Source organism: Neophocaena asiaeorientalis, unplaced genomic scaffold (genome assembly GCF_003031525.2).
Source record: "Neophocaena asiaeorientalis asiaeorientalis breed wild unplaced genomic scaffold, Neophocaena_asiaeorientalis_V1.1 scaffold110, whole genome shotgun sequence".
In the NCBI taxonomy this organism is placed as follows: Eukaryota; Metazoa; Chordata; class Mammalia; order Artiodactyla; family Phocoenidae; genus Neophocaena; species Neophocaena asiaeorientalis.
Window position 1 is genome coordinate 4,187,618 of NW_020175053.1, and position 19,379 is coordinate 4,206,996.

General features: G+C 48.4%; 1 protein-coding gene across 1 annotated transcript in view; it reads right to left on the reverse strand.

The window, feature by feature from the left end:
- The window catches only part of PIEZO2 (piezo type mechanosensitive ion channel component 2), a 338,761-nt gene that overhangs the window by 64,883 nt on the left and 254,499 nt on the right, over positions 1 to 19,379 (reverse strand). The window contains exons 18-26 of the mRNA XM_024763891.1: positions 16,925 to 17,118; positions 15,203 to 15,363; positions 7,115 to 7,291; positions 6,702 to 6,827; positions 5,110 to 5,310; positions 4,325 to 4,529; positions 4,129 to 4,230; positions 2,928 to 3,093; positions 1,057 to 1,300 (exon numbers count right to left, since the gene is read on the reverse strand). Of these exons, the coding sequence (XP_024619659.1) occupies positions 1,057 to 1,300; positions 2,928 to 3,093; positions 4,129 to 4,230; positions 4,325 to 4,529; positions 5,110 to 5,310; positions 6,702 to 6,827; positions 7,115 to 7,291; positions 15,203 to 15,363; positions 16,925 to 17,118 (1,576 nt within the window). The remainder of the gene's footprint in view (positions 1 to 1,056; positions 1,301 to 2,927; positions 3,094 to 4,128; positions 4,231 to 4,324; positions 4,530 to 5,109; positions 5,311 to 6,701; positions 6,828 to 7,114; positions 7,292 to 15,202; positions 15,364 to 16,924; positions 17,119 to 19,379) is intronic.

Sequence of the window (19,379 nt, forward strand, 5' to 3'; positions counted from 1 at the left end):
CAAAATAAATTCTTCAAATACATACTCCTGGTTACCTAGACTTGGCTTCCCCAGATCTCTAAACACAGCAGTGCACGTGGCAAAATAAAAAAGTCAAATGCTTTCCAGTAGAATTGCCTGGTGAGCTCATCTGTAAGTACCAGGAAGGGGGGAAGCAGGAAGTCGTACATCACTGTTCTTCTAATGCACTGTCAGTTACAGCCGCTGAGTAGCAGGCCCTGGGATTCACTTTAAGCTGGAGGTAGGGGTGGATTAACTCCTTCAGCTCATGAAAGGTCGTTGTTTAATTTCCTGACACAATAAATAGTTTAAAAGGTGTCTTTGTGGCCTAAAAGAATCCATGTGATTCCAGCATGACTCGCGGGCAGTTTATCTACCAGGGCAGTGTCCGCGATGTGCCCTGGAACATGGATATTTAATAGAGAAGCAGCCACGTTCTGTGGACGGGAGATGTTTGTCTCAACCCTCCACCGTCTTAGCTGTTTTCCAGTCCAGACGCTGATGCTCAGATCAGCCATAAAGCTTCCCCTGCATCCACCCTCATCTCAGGGCTTCATAAAACATCTGTGCCTTCAGGGGTCCATCCCTCCTCATCCCCACCCCAAGTGGTGTCATGGAGAGCCGCACCCATTCTATTTACACTTCCACAGCCCTTTCTAGGTAAAAGAGTTGCTTTTAGCCAATATGATCCAATTTTTGAAGACATCCCATGACTGATTCAACTCATAAAAGGGCCGCACTGCAGCCCATCGTAGGAATGATCACCGATCGTTCCTCAGAAGAGATGGATTTGAATTAATAAAATACATTTTAGAGTTTATTCCTATGAATACATAGCCTCTCGTCCTTGAGAGGGTGGAAATGAGCAAAAAGGATTCTTCTTAATGTGGTAAAACAACGAGTAATAAATGGTCATTTGAATTCTGAGTTTGCAAGCATCTTACTTGGGGCTTTTAAGAGAGCAGTGTGACGGGCCACGGGCTTTTAATAACCACTGAATGGATCGTTGACTCTGACGCTGAAACCACTAATGTGTTATACAGGGGAGCCACTTACCGACAGTATGTTTTTCATCGTGATCACAAAGACGTTGTATGCGATCAGCCAGTCCCAGTATCGCAGGATGCTCTTGATGGGCTTTAGCAGCAAATCGCCCCCGAAGAGCAGGAAGTAGAAGCAGGCCACCAGGTAACCCATGCAGAAGATGCTGATCCTGGTCGTCCCGGTGATGAAGATGACTGTGAGCACGAACCAGAAGAGATAGCTGAAGATGATCACTTTGGACATGTCCAGGTACGATCTGCAAAACAGAACCGAAAGACGACACAAACAACAGCACAAATCAAGTCGGGAGATTCTAGTTGAGGAAGGGACAAACTCACACTCTCCTCCTGACTCTGTCTGCAGGCTCTGTCCAGGCCAGCCTGGGAGCTCTGTGTTCCTCTCTCACTGATCATTACCTGGTCCACAGGAAACCCTCACCCAGTTAGTGACGGACAGAGTGGTCCCTTGTGAAAACACCATGTGCGTGTTTATTTTCATCGAATTTGGGCCAAACGTCCCACAAGTGGCAACATTTTCTGCCTACTACCTGAGTACTCAAAACCCTCTCTGTCTTTCTATAGGAGGCCGAGGAAATTCTAAGATACAGATGCCTCTTGGAGCAAGAGAACAGGTAAAAAGGGATTCCTTTTCATGAACTGGAAATTAATGGATTAAAACAAATACAAAGATTTTGCTAGAGGTGAAAATCTCTCCTCCAGATGAGAAGCAGTTCTGCCCAAGCAGACCCAGAGCCTCCAGGCTCTGTCCAACAGTTTCTCTGCACCTCCCTCAGCTGACACGTGGCAGCCATTCTTCCACTATAACTCCCCGAAGGAGGCAGGTGCTCGGGCCTCCATCCTCCCGCAATGAAAGTAGTTGCCGCCGCTCTCCTGGCCTGGGCCATCGGCCCATCTGCATTCACTTAATTACAGCCTCTCAGTTTTGGAGGTTATGCTTTGGTTGTTTCTCTTCCCAGATTTGGAAAGAAGCACAGAAGAACCAATTGTGGGTCAGATATTTGATAAACGAGTTGTTCTTTTGTGGGAGTTAACAAGTCACCTCTGATAAATACGTGCAACACTGTCCAGCATCGTTAGGGAATAAGTTGCATCTTAGAGGAACACTGCCACATAAGCGAACTTTTGAACTTTACTCTTCTTAGACTAAAACATTCAACATTTTAAAATGTTTCTATGATTTTTTTTCCTAAAATATATTACACTCATCCTTGATTTAACGCACAGGAGAATGAGTAAGATGTCGGCGTTTCTCAGCGTCCCAGGATCATACAGGTAAATGTTAGTGACTCAGTCCAGGGGTGAGGTCTGAACGCCCACAGGGCCTCCTGATGTGTGTGGCTTGAAGTCAGTAGAACTGGGCTGCTGGCGTGTTTGAGTGTGTGTGCACGTGCAACACGTGTGCGTTAGCGCACCGTATGTTTTCCACACATTTCCCTCCCCTGCCTGCAGCTGTTAATTCCTCCTGCAGGAGGCCCGGCCTCCGCTCCTCAGCCCTGACTTGCTTCAGTTTCAGAAATCATAAAACTAAGCTTGTGAGAAGGACACGGAAACACCAGCCAACACGCTCTGTGGAGGAGCCTCCGGGGCCCCCGGGCAGCAAGTGAGGCCCGGGGCTGTCCTGGGGTTCAGGGGCAGCTGCTTTCCAGAGCTGCTGAGGGCTGTCCACGGAGGAAGGAGGAAAAGTGGGGGGGCTCGGCTTCCAGACCACTGGGCAATCCTGCCCCATGATTCTTGCCTTTGGGGGTGCAATCAGCGAGTCAGCTCCCCGGGAAAGGCAGGGGGAGCTGGAGGCACAGATTCCGGGGATGCAACTTCCCAGGGGCTGTGCGCTCGGGGGGCTGTGCACTCAGGCGGCCGCCTTACCTGCAGTGGATGAAGTCGGGGACAGGGTTGTGCTGGCTGAACGAGGCCGCATCCAGGTTCATGCAGATCTCCACATTGTCACCTGCCATGATCCGCACAGCGGCCTTGTTTTCATCCTCGAAAATCTGCCGTTGTAGGGAGGCGCACAGAAGCAGCATGAAGTCATCTGGCAAGACAGACACGGGAACTGAAACCCCCTGCTCCCCCTCTGCACCTAGGGATGCGAGGAGGGGTCCCCACGGGGTACCAGCGGCTCCTCATCTGCTACCTGAGTCACGTCCTGAGAGTTCACTTCCTCCTGGATTCCAACCTCCCCCACCCACCACGGGGACGCAGGAGGGACCACAGACACTCCGGGGCTCCCAGGGGAGAGTCCCTGGACGCTGTCTGCTCGTCGGTGAGTGAAAGCAACAGGCGATGACTAGTCTTCATGAATCTCTTACACGACAATGTTTGCCTGCATTGATCTCCCCCTGAAGCACTTTCCGTCATCTTTATCTCTTCACAAGCCGTAGATGCAGGCATTCTGGCTTTCTTTGTCCTCTCCGTCCCCCTCTGCACTGGTAACCAGACTTACCAGAACATACAGGGCGTGGAAGCTGATGAGAGCAGGCGAAAACGGTGGCCGACGGGGGCGGGTAGAGACGACGGAGCTGCTCTCACGGCCGGCTGGCTGCCCAGAACAGTTCCCCCTCCCAGAGGCGTTGTCTTTAATCTACACCCGCATGTGGGTGGGCAGCACCAAATCTCCACCCCCTACGGTGGGTGCCCAGACCTTAACCTTTGGATGGGCACCCGCCCTTGGACGGGCTCAGGCTGCAGCCCCACTCAGGAGCATCTGGGGTCTGGCTGCGTCCTTCCGGCTACCCCAGCCCACCTGTAGGTGTATGTCTGCGGTGGCAGCGAGAAGCAAGCAATTTGCCCAGGACAAGGCCTCCCCCTGCAGTCCACCTTCTAGAAGGTGGGTGTGTAGTGGTGGAGAGCGGGGTTGTGCATTGGGAAGTGAAATCACGAAAGCGAACGTGGTGTTTCCGATGCTATGTATTAACTCTGCAGATGTAACAGGGCCAGCAGAAGCCACTAGCAGCCTGGGATGCTGATGCATGGAAACCAGCCTGTGACTGTACGTGGGGTAGGGGGGCCCACGAACGCACCACCAGGAGAAGGACGAGCAAGCGGGAATCCCAACGGCCCCACTTACACACGAGGAACACGGGGTTGGGCCGCACGATGAAGTCTGGGAAATACAGCCACTTGACGATGTTGTCATTGAAGCTGGCGCCCTTGAACCTCCAGGGGTAATCTGCAGGGTGGAGGCGGGAGGAGCCGGGTCAGGGCGCCCCTCCGTGCCCTTGTCCCCACTGTCCCTGAGCAGGCTCCCGGTGGGGGGCATTCACCTCGGCATGGGGCGGGAGGGATGCCGATGCAGATGAAGTACTGGAAGGTGATGATGCAGGCCAGGAAGCAACAGTACTTGGGCCAGATCTCCGCAATGGCTTTCCTTCGGCGCCGGTACAAGACGGCAATCAGCCAGCAGGCATGAATCATGGCGTAGAAATCCATCCGCTGTCCGATCACGTTAACTGACATGAGGAAACAGGTCTGTGTAAGGATGAAAAGAAGCAGAGAGTCGGCTTCACGGGGAAGGGGAGTGGTGTCAGCGGCCCACCCCGAGCGGGCGGTGGAGACCTGCATTCCTGGGGCCGGGTCCCTGCAGGTGTTCACCTGCGCTGCCTCTTTGGGGTGTTTGCATCACGAAGACAGAAAAACTGACCAGGTCACTCTCAATAAGAACCACTTCAAGTGGTGGAGGGAATTACCGTTATGATCTCGCCATGAAACGTCACTGTTCCAAGTACATTCTATCGAGGGCAGGCCTACCACACCATTCAGGTCAGAACAGTGCATTTTGGCTAAGGTTACACATCCGGAAGGCACAAAACAGACATCCGCACATCTGTAAGACCAGAGATCCCGAGAGGCCATGTCCACTGCCACAGAGCAGGGGACTGGCACCAGGTTCTGGAGACTTTCAACCAGGCCAGGCTAACCCTTCAGTTAGGCTCCTCCCTGATCCTGAGGGGACAGAGACGTGCCACAAAGCCCCAGTGGACACCTGGCCAAAAGCTGCCACTGGAATTTTCACAGGAAAGAAAGAAAACAGGTCAGCAAGGAAACTCACCTCCAGACCAAACTTGTAGAAGAAGTAATTGATGAAATACTTGGCACAACTGACAAGTCCATCATCCAGGTGGAGTCTCGTAACGTCGTGAAAGATGGTTTTAGACACGGGGGCTGTGAGGTTGTTCCGACCGCGATAATACTCCTGATGGCGGTAGATGGTGACCTCAAAGGCCAGGATGGCCAGCATCAGGAGGTTGTTCTGGAAAGCAAGTAAACTGCATGTGGTGCCACGCGGTCATTTAAACAACCCCCACGAGACACCATCTGGTTCCATTCTGGGTGTCTGAAAGAGCAGTGCACGATCAAATCCCACCTCTACAAAATGCAGCCTTGAATTCAATGCTCATTTTCCCTGTTTTATGGGAACAAGGGTGGAGTTATCTCCAACATGCAAATCAGGCTAATTTCCATGATAACAGGATCTGGAACCTCTACACCAAAGACAGGTGATGGTCATGGCCTGTTCCTGAAAAAGTACACACTGAACCTGGAAGCCTTGTCCAGTTACCTTGGCAGGGTCGTCCAACCTTCTTTGCGACTAAAAGTGAGAAACCCTTGTACAGCGTCCTACAAGGACCCCAGGAAACAGACTGAACTGCCGAGTGGGACCCGCATTAGAGGGGGGATTTTTGAACACCTCTGAAAGCTGGCTAGAGAGAGCAGTAGGTGGAAAAATATGTTGATTATTCCACAAAATAATAATAGTGATGATAACAATTATTAATAAAATAGTTAACATTTATGTGCCAGACACTATTCTAATCCCCCTTTTCAAATATAAGTTTGTTTTATCTTTACAACAGCTCTTAATGGTAGATATCATTCATACATTACAAATGATATCTGCCATATGAGAAAAAAACTAGAAAGCTACACCAAGAAAAATGAGATGCTGAGCGCACTTGCAAATTCTGGGAGTTGAGTACAAAGGTTTTAAGTGCATGGTCAGCATAACCCATCCAAGTAAAATGCTCAGATTATCCACCAGAGTAAACTGTGAATCATCTGAACTACATTGCTTTCCTTATGTTTGTTACAACCACTTGCAATCAAAAGTCCCTCTTCAGAGATATGCTCTTTTTACTTGGCTACCTCTAAACATAATACATGCCCTTGGTTAAATTTGTAGAATTTAGATAGCAAACATTTCTTGTAACGTGACACCTACTTCTCAGAAACGACCACTGCTGACCATTTGGTATAATTTACTCAGTATTTTTTCTTTGTGTCTAAAAGACTTCATCCTATGTATGGTGTTTTGAAATTTGCTTTTCTTTTCCACATTACAGTATATTTTGGACATCTTTCAGTGCCTGATATTGTCAATCTACCTCTGTCTTTGAGTGGTTTTATAATGTTCCAGTGAATGTACTTGTCATATGTTATTAAATGGATCTCAAACTACTCGATCGATTTCTTTCCAGCATAATGCAATACTGATTTTAATGTTCAGTCGTCTGTTTCGAAGGTGACTGCAAATGCCATGTAAGAGGATGAGGCCCCTATCAAAGCTGAAGTTAGCATCTCCTGGAAAAGGGCTCCAGACATTAACTTGGCAGACACACAAACTTAGGGTGACGAAGGCTTTACCCTCAGGTAGACAAGCAAAGGAGAGGACTTCCTCAGGCCGACCCACTCTGCTGGGTCAATGGGGGCGCTGTAGAGCAGAGACTTGTTCAGCTGCTGCAGGGGTATATTCGTTTGGTTTTCATTTGGCTGAAAAGAAGAGAAAGGGGAGTAAGAAATGGCCCCATGGATTAGGAGAGTTCAGAGTAGTCTCTCTCAGCTACAATTGCGGGGACAGAAGACCCACTTCACGGGGGAAATCTCAGCATCAGAAGAGACGGGGGGCCAGAATGCCTCCAACCCGCTGAGCGGCTGAAGGCCAGACAGGATGTTCTGGGGATGTGTGTCCCCCAGTATCTGCCTCCCTTCCCTGAAGGCCAGGCAAAGAGATGGCCCCCCTGCCCCCCTGCCCCACCAACCCCGTGTCTGAGGCTCACCAAGGAACAGTTGACAGAAAAGTTTTCAGGCTTAATGGTCTGCAGCTGGTACAACATTTTGCAGACAATGATCACACACGTCCAGACAGTGCAGACGCTTGAAGCCAGGCGGCGGAGCTTGGCGTACGGCAGAGCAAAAGCCCAAGAAATCAAAAATACATAGTTGAACAGAGACACCTGAAAACAGAAAATCAGAAATGGGGACAGAAGTATGCAACATGGCACAACATCTACAAAACCTGGCAACCTGACTGATCCTGTTCTGCTGAGTTCAGCAAAGGCTGATTGAGTTCCTTGCATGGGCAAGGCATGGCCCTGAGTGTTAAGACACATGTCTTGTAGGCAGACAGGTGTATAACCAGGTGATGTCAAATAACCTAGCAGTGGCAAACTACACGGGTGAACAGCCTCCTGTGAGAACACCCACAGGGGGTCCTTGGCGCAATCTGGAGCTTCAGGAACATCTCCTGGCAGAGATGACTCCTGAGCTGTGCATTGAAGGATGCAGGAAGTCAGCCAGGCCAGGAAAGGTGAGAAGTGCATTTCAGGTAAAGGATATACAAGCAAAGGCAGCAAAGCATGAAGTAGCATGATAGGAGCAGGTGATCCCAAACAGCTGGAGATTCTGGACTCAACAGCAGTGAACAGCAGCAGAAAGGGAGGCTGGACATGCATCTGGGAGCCACATTTTGATGGACGCTTTACAACCATGTACATGAAGCCCTCCTGCAGAAAGCAGAGAGTGCTGAAGGGCTTTCCACTGGGAAACCCTAAGGAAATATTGCATTTTATTTAGATAGTGTAGCTGAGGAATGCAGGTGCATCAGTGGGGTTGGGCCAGAGGTCAGGGGACCAGCTCACACCTACTGCAGTTGTCCAGGAGAACAATGACAAGGGCCCAAACTGGGGTAGTGTGGCAGAGAGGGGGAGCAGTCGGGGGTCTGAGGCGGGAAGTAAAATTAGCAGGATTTGAAGACTGATTAGCTTTGAGTGGTTTGGGGGGTGAGGGAGGAAGTGTGGGAGATGCCTCCCAGCTTCAGGCTTGGGAGCCAGAGCCCTGAGAGGATGGCAGTCCCCAACCGAGACAGGATCTGGGGTGAGGGCAGGTGTAAAGCAGGAAGGCAATGACTTCAACTTGCTTTGAGACCATGAGTGTGTTTTTCCATCAGGTAAGATGCCCATTCATTTCTAACCTTTCTTCAGAGCTTGCAGTTCATTGAACAGTACAGAAGCACTGCTATCTTATTCAGTCATGGAAAATCCTCACTTATTCTGAATATCGTTAAAATAATATCCGACTATTGTTAAACTGATATCATAGAAACATTTAGTATGATCAGGTAGAAATAACCACAAGAATGCAATTGATAAAACTGAACAGGTACCAAGTGCCAAGCACTCAGAGAGGTATGGTTACCTGTTGGGCTTACAGAGCTATAAAACAAGAAGTGTGGAGACACCAAGACAGTGTTAATTCTGCAGTTTGTTACCTACGACTCTTCTACTTAACTACTCGTCACTGTCCAAGGCATGGAACCTCTCTGAGAGTTAAGTGCTGAAATAGTACAGCAGTAGGAGCTGCTTACAGAATTGAGGATGAAAGAAATATTGTCCAAGGAAGTGCCCTGTAAACTACAGTCACAAACATAACAAATAACAAAAGTTACATTTTAGCAAGATATTCTGACTGGCCGGCTGACTCGGTCGACTCCTCCTCCGTCATCAGCAAGTGTCCTGCTAATTGGGGTGCTAAAAAGCAAATCCTATTAAAGCTCCCATAAAATTAAGTCTCTTTGTTATTTCTTTTATTATGTATTTAAGGCACTGAGTACAAAAACAGTACGATGAATTGACATAGGACTTTTAATCTTTTGAGTGATAGAAAAAGATAAGAAAAGATGATACCTTCTATTAATTAGGTTAATTAACGAATTAGGTTCACGGTCATACATCCCGTGCGGCTCCCTGCCCTCAAGAAACACCCAGGTAGTGCAAGTGAGAACTGCAACAAACAGCCATGACACCATGATGGCGGGGGGTGCGCTGAGCCGAGATGTGGGTGTTGATCCCACTGCTGAACATCTAATCCAGGGTTAGAGAAGATGGCCCAGAGGGCGTTAGATCTAAACTGAGGCCGGGGGTACAAACAGGAGCTGGCCAGGCAGAGGAATTGCAGGTGTCAGGCCACACAGGTGAGGGGAGCGTGGGGTGACCATCCTTGGACCCGCAGGTGGTCCATCTTGAGAGCAGTGGGCTCTGAGTCCATTCAGAGGACTCGGCAGCCCACCCGGTGGTTCAAGTGTCTAGGGCAGGAAATGGTGATGTGGTACAGGGCCAGATCAAGTGACTGTGAGGATGAGAGAGAGCTTTGAAAGTTTTCGAGAAGAGGATGAACACGATCCTAGTTACAGGCTGGAAAGAAGACCCTGGCCACACAATGGAATACGTATTGGAAGGAGAAAGGATTAGAGCAATTTGGGGAATTGGTCAGAGGATAGCTGTCTTTCATATCCACGGGCTCCCCATCCTGGGGTACAGAGGGCCAGCTGTATCTCAAAGGGGGCTGAGGGAGAGGTGGCGGGCTCAGCTGTAGAGATATTTCGTGGAAGGGGCTTTGGGACACTCAAGAATGAGGTCCCATCCAGTTGTCCCTTGGAGATACGGGTCTGGAGTTTAAAGAGGGGACGGGTTTGAAGGTATAGATGTCTGTTCATTGTATGGAGATGACACATGGAGCACAGGAGCTCCTGACACAGCTGCCGAAAGTCTGGAGTCAGTAGAGGGGGCTGCAGACGGAGCCTGCAGGCCCCTGAGAGAAGCTGGTGGGGAGAGGGGAAGGGGACCATGAGTGAGACAGAGGAAAGGCCAGGAAAGTGTTCGGATTTGGAAAACAACGGTGGGGAGAGCTTCAAGGATAAGGAAATGGCCACCAGGATCCAATGACCTGGAGAATCAAGTTAAATAAGGACTGAAAAGCTCTGTCACGTGGATGTTTTTGTTTCTTATCTTTTTTTTTTAATTTAATTTTATTTTTTTTGCGGTACGAAGGCTTCTCACTGTTGTGGCCTCTCCCGTTGCGGAGCACAGGCTCCAGACGCGCAGGCTCAGCAGCCATGGCTCATGGGCCCAGCCGCTCCGTGGCATGTGGGATCTTCCCGGACCGGGGAACGAACCCGTGTCCCCTGCATCGGCAGGCAGACTCTCAACCACTGCGCCACCAGGGAAGCCCTCTTATCATTTTACAAACAGGAAAACGGGGACTCAGAGAAGTGTGGTGCTTCGTTCAATGCAATCATGGTTGACAAAGGTCTCCTCATGTCCCCGATGATAAAAATCTCATGGAACATACATTTTAAAAAAATGACAAGATATCTAGGCCCCCACCAATATCCAACGAGTCAGAATTTCTAGGGAAATAGCTGGTCATCCATGTATACAACAAGCAGTCAGACAACCCTTATTATGCTTGCCCATCCCCGGTCCCCCTCCCTCAGAGCCCCCTCTGCTTCAATGTCACCTCCATGGGGCCACCTTGGTATGACATCCCCCTCCTGAGCACCCAGAGGCTCCTCCCCCATCAGCAGTGACGGTGACTTTGGTTTTATTTACCAGCCGCTACCGTCAGACTGCAAGCTGAGGGAGGAAACGTGTCTGCCATGCTTTTGTGTCAGCATCTAGCACCGTATAACCATTCAATTTATTGTAATTTACTGTAAGTACATGATAAAGGCTAAATGCATGCTAAGTGAGAGTGAAAATAATAATAATAATGAAGCATCAACTGATATCTGGGGAAAATCTCAAACTTGCAAAGTTATTGTATTTACTTCCTTCAGGCAGTAAACATTCATGGAGCTTCTACACTGGCCAGGCCCTGTGGGACATGCTAAAGATACTTAAAGAAATGAGGACTGGCCCCTCCTCCAAGAATAACTTGATCTCACAGAGCTCACTAGGAACCTTTTGAAATTAGCACAGCTGCGTATAAAACAAGGAGAAGACAATGGTATATGTATTTTAAAAATCTAGGTCTTTCCAAAATGGTGTCACTCTGAGTAAGAGATGCAGAAGGGTTTCTGTAATGAATTCTTTCCCATGGTCTCTTCCTCCTCAGACGTCCATGAAGATAAACCTGGGGAAAGTTTAATATTTGTGGGGGAAATGGCCCTGTAAGCTTGTGAAAACCAGCACCCTTGCTGGTGGCCTTGGATAAAGATGGTTTGAATGCAAAGCACATGTGTGGCCACATATCTTGAAGATTTAACTGGGGATGTGGACTTTGTTCTCATCTTGCCATTTACTGATGGGCTGTTTTTGAGAAAGGATTTTTTTGTATTGATCAGAATTAATAAGCTATGGACAGCAAATATACGCAGCAAATGTCATTGCTGATGGACTGCTCCTGTGGGGATGAGTGGAGCCTTCAAAGCAGAAGAGGCCCCTGCGGGCGGAGGTGAGCACCTCAGAATGCACAAGCCCGGGGAGGCCATTCTCAGGTGAGCGGTGCCCCTAGATGGTGCAAAATTCAGCCACATCCACGCTGGGCTGGCACATGGCTCCTTATGAGAACGACATGCAAGAGGCAGCGTCTATCTCTCCTCCCACCTGTAGTCAGTGTAGAGAGATGTTAAATCCAAGTGTCACGAGGCACCAAGTTGGAGCAGGTCAGTGTGACACTGCAAAACGAGGTTCTGGCCAAACGTGTACAAACTTCCGAACAGTCGACGGGAAACCATGTAGAGATCTGCCAATGGGTCCAGGAGGACACAGATGGGTCAAGACGGTGAAGATGACAGGAGGGAGTGTGAAGGGGATTCTCTGTAGGGCGGTGCTTCTGTCTGTCCCTCGACCCTGAGATGGTGAGGGTAGAAGGAGATGCCAATTCTCTACAAAAGTCCTGAGGGAGGTGCCCCAAGCAGGACCCCTCAGCAGTCTCAGTGTGTGCACCTTGGAGTTGGTGACAGGGTTGGGGCACAGATGTCCAATGTCACCCGGAAAATCCAGCAGCAAGGAGAGAGAGGATGCTTTGGTGACAGTGCAGGGTCATTGCTTCATTGGGACCCATGTCCAGAGGCAGAGCAGGGACCTCGTGCCTACTGCCCCAGGGCTGTTGTGGACATGCACGTGGGGCTGTTCGAATACAGCTCAGGGGAGCGCCCACAAGGCTGTGGGTCCAGTAGGAGTGGGTGCTGGAAACCACGGGCTGGGTGACGGCCCCAGAGCTGCAGCTGGAGCCATCGCAGAGGAGCCTCCGGGAGGAAAAGGGTAGATTTGATCCTCCTCAGCCCAGTGTAAGGCCATCCTAGGACGGTACAAGTCAAATCAGAATATCCCACATCCCCGCCACCCCTACCCAAGTCCATAACACCAGTCAGTTCATTGGAGCAGGGAGGCGGTGAGGGAGGTGAGTGTGAGAAAGAAAGAAGCGGCTGGAAGAGGACATGTTTCCACTGGGTGAGAGACCAGAGTTTGCTTCTTCTCCGTGGCTAGACAACTCTGATTAGCGAACTGAGATCTTGCTTGCTATGCAAGGTAGCCACAGGGCTTTCCATTACCTGAGGATGATCAGAATGTGTCGTACATTCGGGGCACGGAGAAAAGTTCAGTTGTTCTTATAATGATGCCTTGTGTTCTGATGGCTCAGTGCTCCCATGACATTAATAAGAATCAGCTGTGAACACGGTGATGGTGCCCAGGGACCAAGTCAGTGCAGAGAGGGGAGGCCTCAGAGTCACTGACCCCCAGGACCACGTGGTGACTCATCCTTCAGGTGGGGTGACCTCCCCAGACACACTTGGGGGTCAAACCATCCTACAGCACCAGGATTCCAGCAGTGCCAGCAGTGGGAGGAGAAGAATGTCTCCGATTCATGAGTCTCTTAACGTGTTTTAAAGTTATAGGTGAGAGAGGTGGGATCAGGAATGAAAATTTTGGAAGTCTGTGCAATATGTGGAATGTAGGGGAGGACCTGGTCGCATGCCACCAGGGGCCGTTTTTCTAACGGTGCAACAGGGTGAAGAGACCGTAATCCTTTATTTACTTGAGAGCCTATTAATAACGCATTCTCAAGACTCATTAGTCTTGACTTAAAATTATATGTATAAATGTCTGCTTTTCATTTAGGATTTATGAGAAAGTGGTGTCATTTAACCCTCTCTAGGTGGGATCAGGAATGAAAATTTTGGAAGTCTGTGCAATATGTGGAATGTAGGGGAGGACCTGGTCGCATGCCACCAGGGGCCGTTTTTCTAACGGTGCAACAGGGTGAAGAGACCGTAATCCTTTATTTACTTGAGAGCCTATTAATAACGCATTCTCAAGACTCATTAGTCTTGATTTAAAATTATATGTATATATGTCTGCTTTTCATTTAGGATTTATGAGAAAGTGGTGTCATTTAACCCTCTTTCTTTCTCCTTCTGGACTTGCCAGGATGGATTCAGAGAGTGGGTCTTCCATGCCCTACTTACACTAATTTCTCTTTCATTGAATGCCCACTCCCATCATTCAACTGTCTTACGATGCCCCCGCACCCACTCTGCCACACATCAGAAATCATCTGCACACCAGACTCGGTTAATTCAGAAACGGACTTTGTTCATTTTTAGCCACAGGCGTCCTCTGATCCTTTTTCATTGTTCTTTAATATTCCGACCCTCAAATTCTGCCTGAATTGGTCAATTCACCTGTAAAGTTAAAATGCTTTAACTTTTTTATTCTCAATTAATATATATATTAGGCAGATTTAAAATTATATGTATATATGTCTGCTTTTCATTTAGGATTTATGAGAAAGTGGTGTCATTTAACCCTCTCTTTCTTTCTCCTTCTGGACTCACCAGGATGGATTCAGAGAGTGGGTCTTCCATGCCCTACTCACACTAATTTCTCTTTCATTGAATGCCCACTCCCATCATTCAATTGTCTTACGATGCCCCCGCACCCACTCTGCCACACATCAGAAATCATCTGCATGCCAGACTCGGTTAATTCAGAAACGGACTTTGTTCATTTTTAGCCACAGGCGTCCTCTGATCCTTTTTCATTGTTCTTTAATATTCCGACCCTCAAATTCTGCCTGAATTGGTCAATTCACCTGTAAAGTTAAAATGCTTTAACTTTTTTATTCTCAATTAATATATATATTAGGCTAAATTTTAGTTCTAATCAATGTATAGACTTGGTTACTTAACGATGGAGCATGTGTCATTTTCTGCCACAAATCTCACGGGGACAGTGGCTCCTGTTTTGTTCCCACCTGGCCCTGATTACCCATCCACTTCAGATGGTTTGTATGAAAAGGGAGAAAGTCCCAGTTTAGACTGGAGAGCTCACATTAAGGTTTACCCCTTAGTTACCTACTCGTGAAACATTTGGGGTTCATAGTACTGTAGTATATTATTACTTAACTTTTTAAAAATTATAGGCAGTCTTTCCTGACCTAATTTTTAGAGGGCAAAGACTCTTTGAGTTGTCACTAACTCAAAAAGAGTCCAGGGCAATTAGAAATACGTGAAAATTATCTGTTGAAGGAATTGAAAGAAAGCTAACTTCTCACAGTAAACACCAAACCATTGTTGGCTGAATGATGACTCTTCTCTTTCCAGGTAAGAAAACAGAAGTGCCATTACAATGTTGAAAGACTTTGTGCTTCATCTCAGAAACTCCAATCGTCAACAGGGTGAGCTCTAAGAAAGATGCTATCAAATTTTGGAACCTGCGTTTCCTTGGTAGCATGTACCGGAATGTTATTGTTTTCCCCAAAGAGAATTTATGGAGGTAGATTCCCACGCGCATTGTGCAGAAAAGTATCCTGTCTCATACCCTTCACTAAAGACTAGATGAAAATCAGGAACCTCTGTGATAGGACCACACTGATGAGGGACTAAGCCGGGGGCTCTGTCTGCCCCGAGATCACTCCCTCTTCTCAGAATAGCTGTCCTGTGTGTCAAGTGTATGTGCCTGTCTCACACCTTGGTGTCCTGACGTCGTGGGAAATCACCCTTAAAGAATCAGGGACAGTTGACAAAGGAAAGTGGCAACGGGCCCTGGTTCGGTTTGGCCTGAGGATAAACAGGCGTCACTTGCCTCTTTCACGGACACCCAGATGATGTAGGAGGAGACGATCTTGATGATGTGAAGCTCCAGGATCCACCACAGGAACGTCTGCAGCTGGTGGAAGCACTCCAGGAACTTCAGGAACAGCACCGTGAGGCGGTCTATCACCAGGTGCCACTTGTTCCTCAGATCTGCAGGGCAGGGAATGTGCCCGAGGGCACGAAAAGGGCTTGTGTGTGCGATTACGGTTGAAAGCCTACCTTGTATCATTCCCATGGGAACGAGAAGCTGCAAGATCAGAGGAGTGGATGAATTCTATCTAAGACACCCCGATCTGGAGGAAGGTGGCCCAAGAATCCCACGTCCGGTGATGACTTCGATGTCACACGCCGAGAATGAACGAAGGACAGGCTGCTTTCACCCACCTTTTCATTAAATTTGTGCAATAAAGGATTTTGACCTTGTTTACTCTTAGGGCTGAGCTATGATTCCTTGATTTCCCCCAAATATTAAGTAGCTGAGCTCCCTCTTCATGACGTTTTTTTTTGCCAAAACAGTGGTTCCTTAAGCGCCAATCTCCTTGCCGGGGCTTAACTAGGGGGTGGGCAAAGCCCACCAGCCGCCCTGGACGAGCCCACCCCTGTCACAGCGGAGGATGGACCTGAGAGGCTGAACGACTGAGTCACAGTTCACCAAGTGGCGCTCAGACTCATTCCAGTCACAATTTTTAATCAAATTTGTCATTTTCTACCTTCCACCTTGCGCTAGGGAATAACATTTTGCAGACCAGGGTCATACTTCTGCCTAGAAGGTCTGTCCCGGTTAATCTGAACAAAAGTCCTCACAGGACTGTTCCACGCAATCAGCCCGTCCCCGCCTTTGCAGACAGAAGCTCACGGGCCCAGGCAGATAAGACCCAGGGTCTCTGTACGTAGCTTCCTGACCTGGCTGGGGTGTTTGCAACAGGTCATGTACTTGGTTCTGAAAGTTTAAGGAAGGTTTTAGTTATTGTGAAAATGTTTATTTACAAAGCGACTCGGGTGACTCACTACAGGATTGAGGTCACACCTGGGCACAGTTTCGAGGTTACAGGGGCAAGTAAAGAGGAAGCTGCAGCCCAGGTTTTGGTGAGACGTTATTGTAAAGCTCAAACCTGCCTTTAAGTATAAAATAGAACCTAGTCCTGAGCCCTTGGTCCCCAGAGCTTGGTTTCCTTCACCTGAGGAAGGCACATCCCTCAGATACGGAGGGAGCATTTCTGGGCTCTCCTAGGGTTTCTGCGACGAGTGGGCAAAGGGGCCAGTTTGTGGGGAGCTTGTCTTTGGGAGGGATCTTCCTCCTGGTGTTGCCTTTTATCTTCTACTTTGTAAAGCACAGAGCACCAGGAAAAACAAGGGCAGCATCTCAGCATCACAGCCTCAGAATGTCACCCCCACCAAAGGCTATGCTCTCTGGTTCCTCCATGCTTCCTGGGAACTAACAGACTAAACGAAACTGGGCAGGACCCTGCAGGACACAGACAACCAGCCATCTGCCATCTTCCTCTAAGTCAGAATTACAGGGAAATCATTGGGGCAATTGGAACAGGAAAGCTATGACTACAGCAACCAAAAGACCACACCCTGGTCTCTAGTTCACTGCCTGGGTCGAGTGTATACTCGTTTTATGCACTTGGAGCAAGTCAGTGTTTCATTCCCTCCGTCTGGGAGCCGGCATCTTCTGAGTAGCTCCTGGGGCGGGCGGGCGGCTTACCTGACGTCTCTTCCTCCTCCTCGTCGTCCTCTTCCTCACTGTCCTTGCCGAGCTCGCCCTTCTTGGCCTTTGCAGGGCATCCCCCCGGCTTCTCCTCCCCAGGTCCAGCCAGCTGCTTGGCTTCCACCACCTCCAAGCTGGCGGTCGGCTTCATCATGGCGAGGTCTGGAAGGCTTCCCTCGGGGTGGGCCAGTCTGTGGGCAGAGAGCAGCCGAATCAGGGGAGGTAAGGGTTCCGGGGGATGCGAGTGAGGGGCCCGTGAAGGAGGATAAACAAAACGGAAGTCACTACACAGCCTGGCATGTGGGCTTGTTAGCATCTGGTCGCTTTTTACTTCTTAAAGCTCTTTCTAAAAACGAACTGTAAACTCAGGTTTGGTTAGCTCTTCCAATTCAGGTTCTAGTGATGAGTTGGTCATGAGAGCTAGCGACACCTAAACTTGACATTTTTCCCACAGGAGAAAATGGTCAGAGTTTAGGATGGAGAAGCATGAAATGGCATTGTGTAGAGCAAGCATTTCATGGCTTCACAGGGGGACTTACTCATTTTGGTAGATTGGTAATTTTTTCTTGATGCTGCTCAAAGTAATTGAAATAGAAAGGAAAAAAAGGAGATGAGAACAGAAGAATTATAAGGAAAGTCAGAGATCACACATCATGCTATACATCATCCACTATTGCATTCCTGTACACCGGGTACAGGGGTCCTAACGCCAAGTGCATTCCAGGATGGCAGCAGCAGCGGGCTTTGGGAACCCTGTGCCTGGCAACTGATCTGAGAGTGGACGGGACTGCAGTGGTAAAGGACAGAATGCAGAGACTGCTGAGGCAAATCAGATCATGCTTTTTTAGTAACACAGCAAACTATCCCCCAGGAATCAAGTCATTCACATTGTAAGCAGGGATTTTAAAATTCTTAAATAACGTGTGACATCAGTCAACCTTTGCATAGACCAATCCCGTTCTGCCGTCATCTGAAGCATATGCAGCGGGTGCTAATGCTTTTGGGGGTGAGAAGCCTGCATCACGCCCCACCCTTGGGCACCAGGTGAGCTGCTAGACCAGCTCTCCTGAGAAGACATGCATGAGCCTGGATGAGGGAGCTGAGCCTCTGAGCTCGTGGGAGCTGCAGCCTCACCGAGCCCAGCAGACTCTCGGGCGGTCCAGCTTATTTTGTGGTGGATAATAACAAGTACGATCTTTCTCCTCAATTTTTTAAAAAAGTATATCTTTTTATTCATATTCAAATGAATGTTTGAAGGAACATTTGTGGGCAATAGATATTAGGAAAAGGTCTATTGGAATTACACATAGTCCTCTCCATTTGCAATAATTAAGCTATACATTTCAGCCCGGCTATAACAGGATGGACACTTAATAATCTTATTATATCTGTACCGTTGTGGGCTCTGAGTCAATTATTTCACCTCTCTGGAATTTACTTGTTTTTTGTTTTTTACAAAATGAGGAAGTTTGGCTACATAAAAATCCAAGCTCACATGCAACTTGTTGGTTTTACATTTAAAACGCCTGTGATATTGGATAACTGTGGTCATGAATCTGCATTGTCCTTAGACTGTTAGAGAGGTTCTCCTTCAAAAGTCATTCTTTTTAACAGGGTGTCAAGTAGGTAAATGACAGAGTGTCAGAAACGAATCGTTCATTTAATGAACAAAGAACGTTCTGAGGATGGTAGAAGAAATTGTGCAGATATACACTTGCTTATTTTCTTAAGGTAGACAATTCACCCTCCACCTTTGGGGAAGTTCCCCATTCTTGAAACTGTAGTTCCACATCTCCTACACCAGCTCCGTGCATCAACTTTCAGGGTACTTCTTTTCTGTCCCTGCTTCATCAGGACTCTACGTATTAAAGGGTATTAAGGTGAAAGTCAGGTGCTACACAAATGTCAAGGTTTCTATGTCCTCTTCAGGGTTAGCAAGGGGTCGCATTTTACAAGTGAGAAGCCACTTTCACAATGACAGAAATTTGTGGATTTTACTGTGGAAGTATGACCACTTATATAATCTACCTCGGCACTGCCACGACTTGATACTGAAAACAACTTTCCAGTAATGAGTGCTATTTATGGAGGGAAACTCCCAGAGATGAGGCTGTTTCTGCAGTTGCCACTATGGCTACGTAACAAAAAGTCCTCCAGCCACGAGACCCCCAAAGTGCTGTCCAGATTGAGGGGAGATTGTTGAACGAAGGAATCACAGAAGAACCTCAGACTAAACCTTTTGGAAGTAAGTCCGGAAGATCTACTTCTGGAAACTTGTCAGTTACAGGAGACCTGGGACTTGATGGAGCTGGGGGTGTCGGGGAGAGGGGAGAGAGCTCCTGTGTCTAATGCTGCTACCTCCCCTCTGACACCATCCTCGTGAGGAAACAGTGACACTGATGCCCTCTGGAGCAGCCTGACCTCCGAGCTTGTAACACAGGGCCAACAAAAA